The 13,485-nt window shown below is 42.3% G+C and overlaps 3 protein-coding genes across 3 annotated transcripts; 2 read left to right on the top strand and 1 right to left on the bottom strand.

The window, feature by feature from the left end:
• The first annotated feature begins 34 nt into the window (after window positions 1-34).
• On the top strand, window positions 35-2,631 carry iqcc (IQ motif containing C). The gene is made up of 5 exons (XM_030044167.1): window positions 35-135; window positions 357-500; window positions 590-965; window positions 1,407-1,528; window positions 2,371-2,631. Exons 1-5 carry the CDS (start codon window positions 94-96, stop codon window positions 2,404-2,406), a joined length of 720 nt encoding a protein of 239 aa, XP_029900027.1. The 5' UTR covers window positions 35-93; the 3' UTR covers window positions 2,407-2,631.
• A 1,069-nt stretch (window positions 2,632-3,700) lies between these two features.
• Window positions 3,701-10,426, top strand: dcdc2b (doublecortin domain containing 2B). Its single transcript, XM_030044894.1, has 13 exons — window positions 3,701-3,996; window positions 4,631-4,682; window positions 6,352-6,422; window positions 6,538-6,669; window positions 6,788-6,922; window positions 7,046-7,085; window positions 7,313-7,378; window positions 7,589-7,766; window positions 8,273-8,382; window positions 8,571-8,639; window positions 9,609-9,734; window positions 9,841-9,987; window positions 10,092-10,426. Exons 1-13 carry the CDS (start codon window positions 3,701-3,703, stop codon window positions 10,200-10,202), a joined length of 1,533 nt encoding a protein of 510 aa, XP_029900754.1. The 3' UTR covers window positions 10,203-10,426.
• A 109-nt stretch (window positions 10,427-10,535) lies between these two features.
• tmem234 (transmembrane protein 234) lies at window positions 10,536-13,462 on the bottom strand. Its single transcript, XM_030045279.1, has 5 exons — window positions 13,374-13,462; window positions 12,895-13,046; window positions 12,718-12,784; window positions 12,351-12,443; window positions 10,536-11,535 (listed from the first exon to the last, which is right to left on the bottom strand). Exons 1-5 carry the CDS (start codon window positions 13,384-13,386, stop codon window positions 11,423-11,425), a joined length of 438 nt encoding a protein of 145 aa, XP_029901139.1. The 5' UTR covers window positions 13,387-13,462; the 3' UTR covers window positions 10,536-11,422.
• Between the last annotated feature and the right edge of the window lie 23 nt (window positions 13,463-13,485).

Below are 13,485 nucleotides of genomic sequence, written 5' to 3'. Positions count from 1 at the left end.
ACATAAAGAGGCTTTTATTTTAACAGTGTAACACCGGAAGTAAATTAAAACTTCAACTCAGTCTCCCGCGACATTTGTGGCGTTACCATAGCAATGGAGAGAAGCAAATGGGAAAAGTTGTTGACTCATTTTCAGGTAACAATAAATGTTATTCAAAAAGCAGTCCGTTTTTAGCTATAACGTGACATAGACATCGCGGACGGCAAGGTATCTTTACTCTTGCGGTTGTGTTTTGTGACTAATTCGTCTCTTTAGCTATGCTAGCTGTTAGCATGCGTTAGCGCTAACTGTTGTGAAGCTAAAGTTAGCTTAACTTACAGCTGCTGCGGTATCGTTACTTATCGTCTCTTCGCCAGGCGTGTGCCCGTGGATACTTGGTGAGAAAGGAAATACGCCGTGCACGGGAAGATTTTGAAGGCATCGTGAGAGAAATTGAGGGCGACTTGGCTCATTTGCAGTGGAGGGAGGCCATCATACCTATTCCCCACTTCACAGACACTGTAAGGTTATGCAGTCATGAGAATAGCGCTGTGTTTGTTCGGTTCTTCGAGTCTTTTTACATAACGCACTTTTTACCATTCACCGCCAGAGTGGTCCATTGCAAAGTCCAAGACCATACTGTTCTGCCAGGCCAGTGAAAGCAGCACTAGAGGTCAGTGCCTGTCACCAGAATCCAGCAGCAGCAGCACCCCTACCGGAGGAGACAGGAGCGGATCATCGTCTCTCTCCAGAGAAATTAGAAGCTGAAAGAGATGATTCACACTACCACATACAAGCCTCCCCTTCCAGAGTCTGTTCCCCCAGTATATCTGCTGGAGGGGATGGAGAGGGGCAGAGCCACACCAGTCTAGAAGAACAGGCCGGGGATGGAGATGGAGCGGAAGGGATGATGGCGAGCACAGGGGATACTACCACCGTCTGGAGCAGTCTGGGGCTGGACATTAGTTATGGACAATCTCACAAAGGTGTGACTTGCACTTGTAGTACTGTGGGTTCACTGTCCTTTTTGTACGTGTATGAAAGGTTTTCCAGAAAACCAGAAACAAGATGACTTTGATTGGTCTCTCTGTCTGTTTCTTATTGGTATATGACTCAAGTCCTGCACATGATTGCACATTATTGTGTGAGCACTGCCAAAAATATTTATCTTTACAAGACATCTGATCATGTGTCAGTGATTTGTGTCTGGGTCTGATTTCAGGTGATTCTTAAAACAAGAAAAATTATCTGCACTGATTAAGTTTTCCATGCATTGCAAGAAAAGCAAGATTTCAAGAGTCAGTATTAGACAAAATGTCAATCAGAAGTTCTTTTTTTGTGTAGCATTTGGTGTCTGCCCTTTTTTTCTTCTAGCTGCAAGAGTAGAAGCTTTATCAATAATTCTTAACGTGTCGTCCCTGCCCCAGGTGTCCCACTGTACTGTTTGGCCCGAAACGTTCCACGTACCCCAGAGGCCCTGCGTCTCCATAGAAATACCCTGGCCATGGAGCTGCTCTGGCTTCAACAGGCCATTGCCAGCAGGAAAAAGGTAAAACAGAGAGATGTAGTGTTTCCCCTACATTCATTCTGCAGTGGCAGTCTCCTACTGTAACAAAATTAGTCTCGCTGCAAGATTAAATTTATTGACTGAAATCCAAAAATAAGTAAATCCAGAAAACCAAGACAATGTAATTCATCAAGGAATAATACTCATATTAAGAACCACCTTATATTTGGGACAGGAGTTGAGCCTGTACCCAAACCAGAGTCCCCGAGTCATGACTTATTGACTACACTATCAGCATGCCCTGAGTGCTAATAAGCAGCGAGCTTAAGCCTAGATATGCTTCCAAATGCTGCATATGAAGCCTGGTTTTATTCCTACCAATTCATCTTGCAAACAAAACTGTCTAAAGAATAAAGTGTCTAAACCAAGAAATGACGTGTTCAACACATTGGGCACCAAATCTTCTATTCATTAACAAAATAAGTATAATCAAGAATCACACACCACTGTGCCATGGTGAGTGTTTTCCAGAGGGTGTGAATGGAACAAGAAAATGAAAAACAAATACTGAGAAAGCCAAATGTAAGCCTCACTGAGCCCAGTGAGAGGACAAGAGCGATGCGCGAACGCACCCTAGTACTAGTACTTTTCAACTGTAATAATGGACAAAAAGTTAATAATCACTGCCAAGAAAAGTCTTACGGGAATCACTCTGAAACGTGTGTGCATATGTCATAATTCCTTCTGCATAATCCATTGCTTTCTGCAGATTTGTTGTCATGCAGTGCGAGTGTGCTCACCCAGCCATGTAATTACAGAATATAACTTGGCAGCGAAAAAATTAACTTTTAATGATTTTCTTCCCCCTGTCTTTTCTCCTGCAGTACTTGTCACTCAAAGAGAGGCTCAGTGTATCCTGACAGCAGATGTGTACCAAAGTCATCTTTACTGGACTTGTAATAATATGGAAAGAAGACCTGGCTGAGGTCAATCAACTGAACTCACTCTAATGGCACCTTTTATGCAAGTTTTAGTATATGTTTTCAGAAATCGTCATCGTGTGTTAAAGAAGCTATGGTATGTTAAAGCTGTAAATTGTTTTTTTATATTTGTTTGGAAAAAAGATTAAACTATTTTTTTCTAAATAATGTTGTATTCATTTTCATCAGAGTATAAAAAGTCCACTCTTCCTACTGCTGTTGTTGCTTCACAAATGGTGTCACTGGCATTGTCCTCACATTATATTGTAGCTTGTGGTAATGAGTGACTATTGTTCAGAAAGACGACCTGTAAAAAGAGATTCAGGGGAGTGCCCTTTGCTTAAAAAAAGGTTAGTGTTCACTGTCTCACAGAAGCTCAAATTTCCCATTTGGATCATACATTGAATGAGCTTTCATCATGTTGTCCTGCAAATGTTTGGCGTTTAACGCCCTAATGGACAAAAGGAAGACTAATTTACGTGTAAACAGCATTTTCCAGCCCCTTCTCATGTTTTAGAATGGGTCATTTAGGATAATGTCCAGTAATGGTTCTTCCACCTGCTGATTTCTTTACTTGCCTTACATTGTGAATGTGAATGAATTGTTTGGGAGTTTGGGTGTACTTTCAAATACCTTTGAAAAAAAAAAAAAAACACTGGGTTTAGAGGTTATCTTATTGATTCAGCTTCGAAGACTTCAGCCCACCCATTCTCTCCTCCTCTGTCTGTCTCTTTTGTTGTGGTTGCCGCTGATGGTTTGGCCCACAAAGCCAGTCACTACTGGCCATGCTGCCATGGCAACCAGGAAATACTCACGGCCGTCAGTGGAGTAGTGTGTGTATGTGTGTGTTGGGGGGGAAGAAAGCAGAACGTGGCAAGTGGGAGTCCAGACAGACCACAACATCAAGGAGCTGGGACTCATTTTCACCTTTGCCTTCAATTCTACAGTTTGTCTGCTTCATTTTGCTTGTGAGTGTCTGAGAAATGTCTGTCTGCACGTCAGCGGTGGATAGATCAAGAGATCATGTGATATGTGTCTGGAATTGTGTGTAGTTGTTGCACGGTGTGACATACTGGAGACTGTGTGGTGTGTGAGTGTGAGTATCTGGTGAGTGAAGCTCAGTGACGGTTTGATGGAAGACAAAATGTTACAGAAAAAAAATTGTGTTGTGTGTGTGTGTGTGTGTGTGTGTGTAGAAGGTGTGTGGACTCAGGGTGTAACAGCTGGCTCAGAGATGGCTGCCAGCAGTGGAGCGTCCTCTGCAGCCACCGTTCTCCTGCCTCCAGTGAAGAGCGTGGTGGTGTACAGGAATGGAGATCCTTTCTACTGCGGGCGGAGGTTTGTGGTCAACCAGCGACAGGTGGCCACTATGGAGGCCTTTCTGAACGATGTGACCCAGAGCATCGGGGCTCCACTGGCCGTCAGGACCCTGTACACCCCTAGGCAGGGCCACAGGGTCACTGACCTCCAGGAGCTTCAGACGGGAGGCCAGTATGTCGCTGCAGGATTTGAGAGGTTCAAGAAACTGGAGTGAGTACAAGAACCAAATCCAAATACTGGTAATTAACTCTGACTGATGTGCATTTCCTAGGCATGTAACAATTCACTAATTACACTGGTGCATCAATTACAAATTAAATTACATCAGTCAGCTCAAAGAAATAGAATTAATCACTCTGACTTAATCAGCCCTAATCAAAATGAAATTCTTTTAATCAGTCATGATTCATAAAAAAGATAGAGCACTATGAACTGCAACTTTTCAGACAGTATGTTGTTTGTTGTTTTTTATATCCCTGTTTTGTTTTTCCTGCAAGAACTGAATCAAATTGTTGACTTGAATGGTGACTTACAAACTCAAATCAAATTGAATGGCCCCAAAAAAGAAGAAAAAAAAAAGTTCTTAAATTGAATCACCGACTAGTGAACCGAATTGAATCTCTGCTAAGCCGAAGATTTGCAACCTTAACAATTCCCATAATGAGGTTTCCTACCTCCATAGTGGAAGTCAGTGAATATGCAAGGCTACCAGCACTCTGTGTATTCATGATAAGATACTACATATTTGATCTGGGACAAATAATACATTGCTGGTGCACTTGAATCTGTTTTTCAAATTCTGTTACTCTGTATGATATCTGTTATTGTTTTCGCACACATACAGTTACCTCAACACAGGAGTGAAAAAGCAGCCTGTTGCCCAGGAAGGAACTCAGGTATGATTTTTTATGCTTCCCCTTTGGCCAGCGGGGCAGTCCATAACTCATTAATCCCAGCCTAACCAGGAGGAATGCACCACCGCATAGCTCAGCGGGGATAACCACACTGCACCGCTCACATCGAGTTGATCTGAAACATTTGAATCTTGCCAAGCCTGATAAGGAAATGGCTGTTGACTGTGTAGATTAGTGCAGGATTTTCCATTACTGAGACAAGTCCATATTTGCCTATAGATTTGACGACACATAGGCCCATTTGTTATGTTAGCATTAGGTAGATTAGATGCACTTTAGGTGGCTGTGTGTTCGGCTGCACTCTTGCCATCTCATTGATGTCACTGGTTGTCATGTAAATTACTGGAAATAGCTGGCTAATGATTGTGCTGTCCATCAACTATTCACTCAGCACTGGCAGCGGTCTTAAAGTGACATTGTGTACAGTTATTACTGTTGGATATAGTCAGATATGTGCTGATAACTTTGATCAAAGGAAAGGATGTGTGAATGAATTTGAATCCAGTATTGCTCTCTGTCGTCAAGTCTCTTATGTGAAAGGTGTCTGCTGTCATGTTTATGCCATCTTTTACTCTAGTCATTGTGTTTCACAGAAAACTGTTTTAAAAGACTTTTGAAAGATGCTCTCTCTCATGCACACGCACACACACACGCACACACACACACACACACACACACACACACACACAAATTGCCCTCACAAATGTATATGTATACTCAGAGCCACTTGCTGTGGCAAGTGCTTGCTTTGTAGTGTGACCAACTGGCACGGGTGACTGAATGATTTTCGGATCCAGAGTGTGTTTTTGGTCTTTAAGCATCAGTGTTACTTTGCTGAAAAACATGAAAGAGTAGAGAGTAATTGTGTGTGCCTTGGGTGTCTGCCATGTGGAAAGCAGATTGCCCAGCCTGCCTGTGAGTCTTAGAGGCTTTGGTTTAAAAGTCTTACATGCCTGTGTTGTGAGTTGCTGTGGAACAGTGTAAGAGGGGAGTGTGTGTGTGTGTACTTGTGTGTGACAGAGAGAGAGAGAGAGATCCTGATGGCTAAACAAAGCATTATGCTTCCACACAGTATTATCTGGGCTGTGTGCATGTCTGGGCAGGCCTAATGCCCAGTCCCATATCGACAGCCCACGCCTTCTTCTTTGCTCAAAAACACTGTAAAGGCATTATATGTGTGCCACTTCAAAGCAGAAACATTAAGGCAAGATTTTGTACGTGCAGTTTGTTCTGAATTGATTGAGTTATTGCAGCTTCGTGGTTAGAAGCAGACACGGGTATCAGCGAGTATTGACTCTGGTGCCTCCAGATTGCATTGGTATGGGAGGACATGGAAAGTGAGAGCTTTGAGAGGAGCTCAAAGATCAGACACGGCATGTGAATGTGGTATTGGAAAAGACTCGGAGTGACGTTCGTTTCCATGGCTGCGGCTCTCGAGCCGACAAGAGCGGAATAGTTATTTAGTCATCACACATTTTGGATAACTTACTTTGCTGCGGTGGATGTGCAGAGCAATTGATGTGCAGAATGTGGATGATGTCAATGGGATGAGGGAATTTTCAAAGTGATCGTATTGCAGAACAAAAGACAATGTGATTGTATGCAACACCATACACCGTAGTCTCATTTCCTGAATGTCCAGCCCCTCCAGGCAAGACTAATCCAGAGGCCAAATGTCTCAGCTAAATGGAGGAAGTTTATCCCTGTGCCTTGCATCATACAGTGAGTTTGGTGACATAACACACACAATCACATACACATTCACGCTCACATGTGCAACCATTCAAAGCCCATTCATTTAGTGCCTGAGCTCACTTTCTTTTATGCCTCTGTTCAGTGTTTTCCGTAATGGAGATCCCCTGTGTCCGCCATTCCGGTTCATCATTCCCCGGAGCTTGCGGCAGGACCTGGAACAGATCCTGAGTCTGGTCACAGAGAAGGTCAGCTTACGGACCGGAGCTGTGCGCAGGTCAGCACACACACACACACACACACACACACACACACATAGACACAAATAGACGTCCACCCTGGGTTACAAACAGAGAGGGGCATAAATAACCCCTCCAGCCCCTGTGCTTCATCAGGTTGTGCAGTCTGGAGGGAGTGACAGTATCCTCGGCAGGAGAACTGGAGACTGGCCATTGCTACGTTGCCGTGGGAACTGAAAGATTCAAGAAACTTCCATATGTGGATCTCTGGGTTTCTAAAGCCACAGAGAGGTATTGTTATTAAAGTGCCTGTGCGTACGTTTGTTCAGTCCTTTTGAGCCATAAGAGCAGACGGCATTATGCACTGTTATCTCTCACTTTCTTTCATTACCACAGTTTTTTGTTATTTTGCAGATGTTACCCAGGAAAGAGAAGGCTGTTGCGGAGAACTGAGGTAAATTTTGCTTTTTCGTTTTCAACAGTGTAAAATATACTCACCTTACTTCCAGTGGTGTATGATGTCAAATGTGTTTACACCCAACAAATATCACCTCCACACCCAACTGCACTGCAGCCGGGAGTTCATTTGCAACATTTGCCCGGCTTGAATGACAGCTGTCAAAAGATAATTAATTGGAAAACAAAGATAGGCAAAGGACACCTCTCCTGTGTTTCTCTTAGAACAGGAAAGCAGGAAGCGGTCCAGAAGACAGATATAGTGACTCAGCTCTCCTCGACTCCCCAGAGGTAGAGAACAATCCTCCACTGTGTTGTATGCACAGTACAACAGCTACACTGGTTTCATCTTTCCATTAGATGCGGATTTGTTTGGTGTGTATTGCCCCATACAATGAACCCACCTGGTGAGACTTGGAGAAGTTTTTCTTTCTCTGTATGTGATATGGCTACTCAAGTGATTTTTTCTGTATGTATTCTGTTTTATCCGATGAATGTCAGTCCGATGGGCGGAGGGTGAAGTCTACGGGGGATGAAGCTGCAGAGGTTGCAGCCCCACAAGCCACTCAGCCGAGGACGGACAGAAAGGGAGCAGAGGAGAGCTCTGTTTTCTATACCAGGCCTGTCAAGATCCGCAGAAACCGAGGCCAGCCAAGAACATCAATCAGCAGTGGACCTGGTGGGGATCCTCATCGAACTCATACCGGGGTTCCCACTGATCATGGAATTTCTGGAAAGTCATGAAAATTTTGAGAAGTCTACTACAGACAGGGAAAGTCAGGCAATTTCATAAATTCTTGGGACAAATCAGTGGATATCCTGGAATTTTGTTACCCTCAATTAAAAAAAAAAAAAGCTAGTTATTTCCCACTTCATTCACGTTGTGTTCATTTCCCGCTGCAGAATAAAACATAATAATACTTTTATAAGACCAAGCTTAATCTCTCAATCTTCAAATTTTGGCCAGGAAAAAAATGTCATGTTCAGTTTATGTAGGTCATGGAAATTCCACATTTTAGTCAAGGAAAATGATGGAGAAGTTACATTTGACATAGAGTGGGAACCCTGTCACACACACACTCAGTCCTGTGTGTAACACTGACTGGCTCGTATCTTTTTATATAGTCACTTGTTTCTGTGTGTACAAGTGTAGCTGCAGCGGTATGTTTGATGTGTTGATTCCAGTGCAGCCCAGTGTGTTTAAGAGGGGAGCACGGAGGAGGAGGGAAGAGGCACGAGGGGCCGAGGAGGTGCCCGAGGATGAAAACACAGTGACAGAGCTTCCTGTGGATCAGGTTAACTTCACATTCATCCCAGTGTCCTCTCACCCTCATAACAGCATGATACACTTCGGATTATACCTGAAAAATATCAGTATGTTACAATCAGCCCTAAACCCAACCCTGAAATACTGGCTTAAAGCAAAGGTGACTCTAAACATAACTTCTCTGCTCTATTTTTCTCTTTTGTTGTCTATTTTAAGAGAGCGGCAGACATAGTGGAGGATGAGGAGCTGAATGAGAGAGACGGGTTTCTGCCCAACACAGAGCAGGTGGGCATGTCTTACCTTCTTTTGTTTGTATTTATCACATAACAGACCTGGTGCATGGATCTGTCTAGAACAATAAATGGGAAACAACACACTTAATGCTAGTTATGTTCTATCACAGTCATATAAAGTGTTTCTTTATTTATAAGTAATAGACCCAAAAGATGAGGGTGTAATATGGAGCAGTTGTAATTTTCAGGATGATGGTCTGTCATTTCATTTACTTAACTGTGCAATAATTTCATACCTGCAGAACTTTACAATAATTCAGTTGTGCAACACTCCTGTGTATATAGGTATAGTTTTTACATATTCTCAATTTCTTTTTTCTGTATATGCTGTTGTAATATTATTGTAGGATTAATGGACAGTTTTAGTATAATGCACATGTTTTTCTTACAAATTTATAATGCACATATTTTCATATTTCTTTCTTTTCCCCTGGGGATCGATAAAGTATTTCTGATTCTGATGTCAAATAACTTTAGAAATCAAATACATTTGAGAAATACTGAATATGTAATTATGCATTTTTTTTTTTTTTTTTTTACATTTTTTTTTTCTGTGACAGTATAAAAATGCAAAGGCAAAGTCACCAACCAGCTCACCCACTAACATCAGACTGGTTTCATTCCAGAAGAGATAATAACAGTCACAGCTTTGAGTCTGATACACAAACATGGGAGGTATTTTGTGTGTTTTGAAGTGCAAGTATTGATTCAGTGCAGCCAACGCAGATAATGGATGTGAAAAACACATCAGATTGCATCTGTGTATCTCAAGTGGCAGACAGAGATTATGGAGCGTGAGGTGCACAATGAGAGGGATCACCCACACAAATACAACGGAAAGTAGGGCGGTGTGTATTGTGTGTTTGGCTGTGTTCGTGGGTGTTTGTACACTCAGCTCTTCTTGCATTAGCTGATCATAATGCAAATGGATTTACCACACAATGTTTTTGTCCTGTCAAAGGTGAAGTCACCTGAACAGGATGGCATGGAACAACAGCCAGTAAGAGAAAACCAGCAAACATCTGGAGTGACAGCAGAACATTCTGCCAGTGCTGAGGAGGATTGTGCATCTGCTGCTGCAGTAGTGGTACATACACACCATGCAGTTATTCTACACAACATGTAAGAGCTTACATGGAGTACAAGATGACAAACGCAATCAATAGCAGTGAATTCTGTTTGTGTACACTCAGAAGGAGCCTGAGCCAAAGCTGGCCTCTTCAAACTCAAGAGCTTCACCTTCCGCTTCTCTGGGTTCTCCAACCGGCGGAGCGATCCAAGGAAACAACAGGGAGGGTCAGGGAGAAATGGCAAGTCTTCACTCCCCAAACCCAAAGAAGGTACAGCATCCCACACCACAGCTCTTACTGGCATCAATGTTTTCAAATCAAATTAAAATGTTTGCTTTTACTTTTTACCTTGTTTTAACGGTTTGTTTCCACAGGAGAGTCTGCAGGATCCCCTGTCAATTATAGTAGACCAGCCCAGCTGTCAGGAAGGAGCGGCGGCTGAGGAGAACAGAGGCCACATCAAGGAGGTCACATCGTCACAATAACACACGCCCTGCACGGATAAGCTGATGAACTATAGCCAGAGGCACTGCAGATAACCAGAGCAATTACTGTTTAGATTATCTCTACAGTGACCTATGCGGCTAAATAAATGTCAACATGAAATAGTATTTGAACTGTGGTAATGAGCTGAATAACAACCTTAATTTACTTAGTCAAAATGTGAACTTGCTCTGTGTTCTACAGGGATATCCATGATGCAGGTATTGTGTAGTCAATGTTCAGTGATGTTGTTTATTTCATAAATAATTATGTATATAAGAAAAATATTTTGTGACAACCTAGACTTGTTTTGAATAAATGCTAGAGCACATAAACCAGGTGAAGAGTCATGTTTATTAATGCCATACAAGCTGGACATATTAAAACAATAACAATGTCATCTGTACAGTATCTTGTTTTTTTTTTTTTTTTTTAAATATAAGGACTGTGACAGTAAAAAAAAAAAAAAAAAAAAAAAAAAAAAAAAACATATTACTACACAAGAATTTTCCAAAATAAAACTCTCTATATGAACACATGTTTACAGCACATAGAGCACAGTCACTGTAAAGCAACTTAGCGAGTCTCATTTGTATTTAAGTTCCTCGTCATACTTTTTTCACAAAGAACATCAGAAAATGACAGTGGTATATATAACTTGGAAATATATCACCATCAGAGCAGCAAGGGAGGAAAACTGGGTGAATAAAAAACAGCTTTATCTTCAGCAACTTGTCCTCTCTCCTATTCTGCTCTTTCAAACACACACACACACCAGTCGACAGGAGATTGCTGCAGTAAAATACCCTGTGAGTCTGGGAGGTAAGATTTAATTGGTCCATTTCCAACCCTAACCGTATTTGTATGTGGTTTCTATAGTGTTTGTATAGATGCCAGTGACATGGGGCAGCAGAGTGCTTTGGAGCGGGACTTAACAGCCAGAGATTTCAATGCAAGGGCCGTAAATCTAGTCCAGCTCTAAGGTGAACCCTCTGTGAACCCTGTTCCCTTCAGCTTAGCATGGGAGTTTCTGGACAGCCTTTTTGAGGCTCATACCGGGTCACTTTGGGCACAATTCTCCGGCTGGCCGTATGGCATCGCCACCTGAATCTAAATTCTCCCCTACAGTCCTCATGCCGTCTTTCCTCGCCCGTCTACTGACTCGCTGAGGGTACATGAGAATTCACTTAAATCCTGATCTGGCGAGATCAAAGGCAGGCCGTTAGTGTGCGGCCTGGGTCGTGTTCTGTTTCAAAGGGCTCACTTTGTTGTCGACAGAGCTGATGACACACAGAGTGATGCCAGCCATGGTGAGAAACATCCCTGCAACAGCCCCTGCCAACAAGAAAAATGAAAAGAGTAAAATCAAAGGGTACATGAGCTGCTTAATGTCTTACAAAGTCACCATGATATATCAAACTTTCTGTTTGATTGATTGAGCAAGTTTATTTGACACATGTAAGCAATAAACAGCTATCCTTTACAAGAAAAAATAATTGATATGCAATACATGGTGAAAAGGATCAGAAGTAAGTATTTACTCTCAACCCTTTTCTGATTTCTCATTCCTTTTATATGCGCATATTAAATGCTGTTATATATAAACAGTAGGTACATTATTACTATGCATGTGCCCTACTCCCATCTATTTGCGTGCCTAATGTGTGTACAACAAATACATAATTACTGTACCGGTTTCACTACCTGTTAATGTTAACAATATATTTAATAAAATGAATTCCTGCTTTAATTAGCAAGTATTTCTGTGTCAGAGACAGCAGGAAGTTAGGAAGAGAGACAAAGTAGAGAAATCCCCTAATGGGATTTGCAGGCCCGCACACACACACACACACACACACACTGTGTCAGTGACTGAAAGCTTAACCACTCAATTATCTAACAATTGCACATTAATGAAGAAATGTCAGGCTGACAGATATGTATCCTTTCCTTATGTAACTCTGCCAAATTTGTCACAAAAGTGTCCAAATTTGCTCCAGTAGTCCAATTTTTGCTCCTAAGGCTATTTTTTTCATGCTCATAAAAAGTCTTTAGACCTCCTGTCCCTGTGAGAGTCCACATCACTGGCAATCTGACCGCCTACTGAACAGCAAGCTGCTGTATCAATAACACCATCATGAGTCACTTACGTGCACCTCCAAACTCTTCACCTAGTAACCTGCCGGTGAGCAAGGTGCAAAGGAACGTGAGCGAGTTGGCCACAGGAACAGCCAGGGACAAATCTGGATAAAAGATAAAAGAAAAAGTGTCTGCAGGACTGAAATCAAATGAGCCTTAGCTAAATTGGATATATTGTCCCACCTAAGCTCCCAGGCATGTTTTGTCAACAGCTACCTTTATTTCAACCCATCCCCTAAATTAACAAACATCCCATGCAGATAGAGTGACAAGAGAACAGTCACACCTTTAATTAAACAATGCAACACAACACTGTACCACACTGTGCCGTATCACCTGAGCAGCTATGAGATAGTGAAGAGGATCTGTGTGGCTCACCTGTGGTGGCCAGAGTATAATAGTAAACCAAAGAGCCACTCTGGTTCAGAAGGAATGGGACCAGGTACTGAGGAGCACAAGGGACAAGATGACACTTTAAAATCATATCATAACAACACATGAGCCCTTTTAAACACCAACACATGCTGACATGGGCCGATTTCACCATTTAGCCACCTTGAAATTGAGGAACAGGAACTTGGCTTCAGCCAGAAGCTGTAAAACTTTGTTGGTGCTCGTCACATTTTCGATGCCCTCGGTGCCTCTCTTCAGGAAGGGGTTGGTGCAGCCCCACAGCACGGAGACCAGCAGCAGACACAGCACCTCCACTGCAAGACACCACATGCACTCAATCACCCGATAAGTTCAAGAAATACACATGTTAGCACTGCTTTACAAGACGAACTGCTCCATTTAACACCGGCTGTGTCGATGAAAATGAACAGGCGTTTTTAACTAGAGCTTGCTTCCCTTAACAATGAGATGAATGTCTGCGTTGTGGAAATGCGCCATGTAATGGATGTTTTGTGTCCTATAAATGTTCTTTAGCGTCTCAATTTGGGAACAAATGAACAATTACTCCGAATTAAACCTCAGAAACAAATGACAAATTAGCAAAACACACTAAACTGTCAACGGTTAGCTTAGCTGCTTACCAACGGACACCATCGTAATGTCAACAGTTCCCGGTGAAGTTGCGTTCAAGTCGTGCAACAGTGTTCTTCAATTATTAATAAACATTATTAAACCGCACAAATTAGAGAGCGA

The sequence above is a fragment of the Myripristis murdjan genome, chromosome 22 (assembly GCF_902150065.1).
Source record: "Myripristis murdjan chromosome 22, fMyrMur1.1, whole genome shotgun sequence".
In the NCBI taxonomy this organism is placed as follows: domain Eukaryota; kingdom Metazoa; phylum Chordata; class Actinopteri; order Holocentriformes; family Holocentridae; genus Myripristis; species Myripristis murdjan.
Note: the sequence above shows the minus strand (reverse complement) of the source record. Positions and strands in the feature narration are given on the sequence as shown.

What these genes read in the sequence shown, in the direction of transcription:
- iqcc (XM_030044167.1), top strand. Translation starts at nt 94, where the DNA reads ATGGAGAGAAGCAAATGGGAAAAGTTGTTGACTCATTTTCAG. An exon ending in TTCCCCACTTCACAGACACT is followed by an intron (nt 501 to 589) that starts GTAAGGTTATGC and finishes ATTCACCGCCAG; the next exon opens with AGTGGTCCATTGCAAAGTCC. An exon ending in TTATGGACAATCTCACAAAG is followed by an intron (nt 966 to 1,406) that starts GTGTGACTTGCA and finishes TCCCTGCCCCAG; the next exon opens with GTGTCCCACTGTACTGTTTG.
- dcdc2b (XM_030044894.1), top strand. Translation starts at nt 3,701, where the DNA reads ATGGCTGCCAGCAGTGGAGCGTCCTCTGCAGCCACCGTTCTCCTGCCT. An exon ending in CGGACCGGAGCTGTGCGCAG is followed by an intron (nt 6,670 to 6,787) that starts GTCAGCACACAC and finishes GTGCTTCATCAG; the next exon opens with GTTGTGCAGTCTGGAGGGAG. An exon ending in ATCAATCAGCAGTGGACCTG is followed by an intron (nt 7,767 to 8,272) that starts GTGGGGATCCTC and finishes TGTTGATTCCAG; the next exon opens with TGCAGCCCAGTGTGTTTAAG.
- tmem234 (XM_030045279.1), bottom strand. An exon ending in TCCTGTTCCTCAATTTCAAG is followed by an intron (nt 12,785 to 12,894) that starts GTGGCTAAATGG and finishes TGTGCTCCTCAG; the next exon opens with TACCTGGTCCCATTCCTTCT. An exon ending in TTATACTCTGGCCACCACAG is followed by an intron (nt 12,444 to 12,717) that starts GTGAGCCACACA and finishes TCTTTTATCCAG; the next exon opens with ATTTGTCCCTGGCTGTTCCT.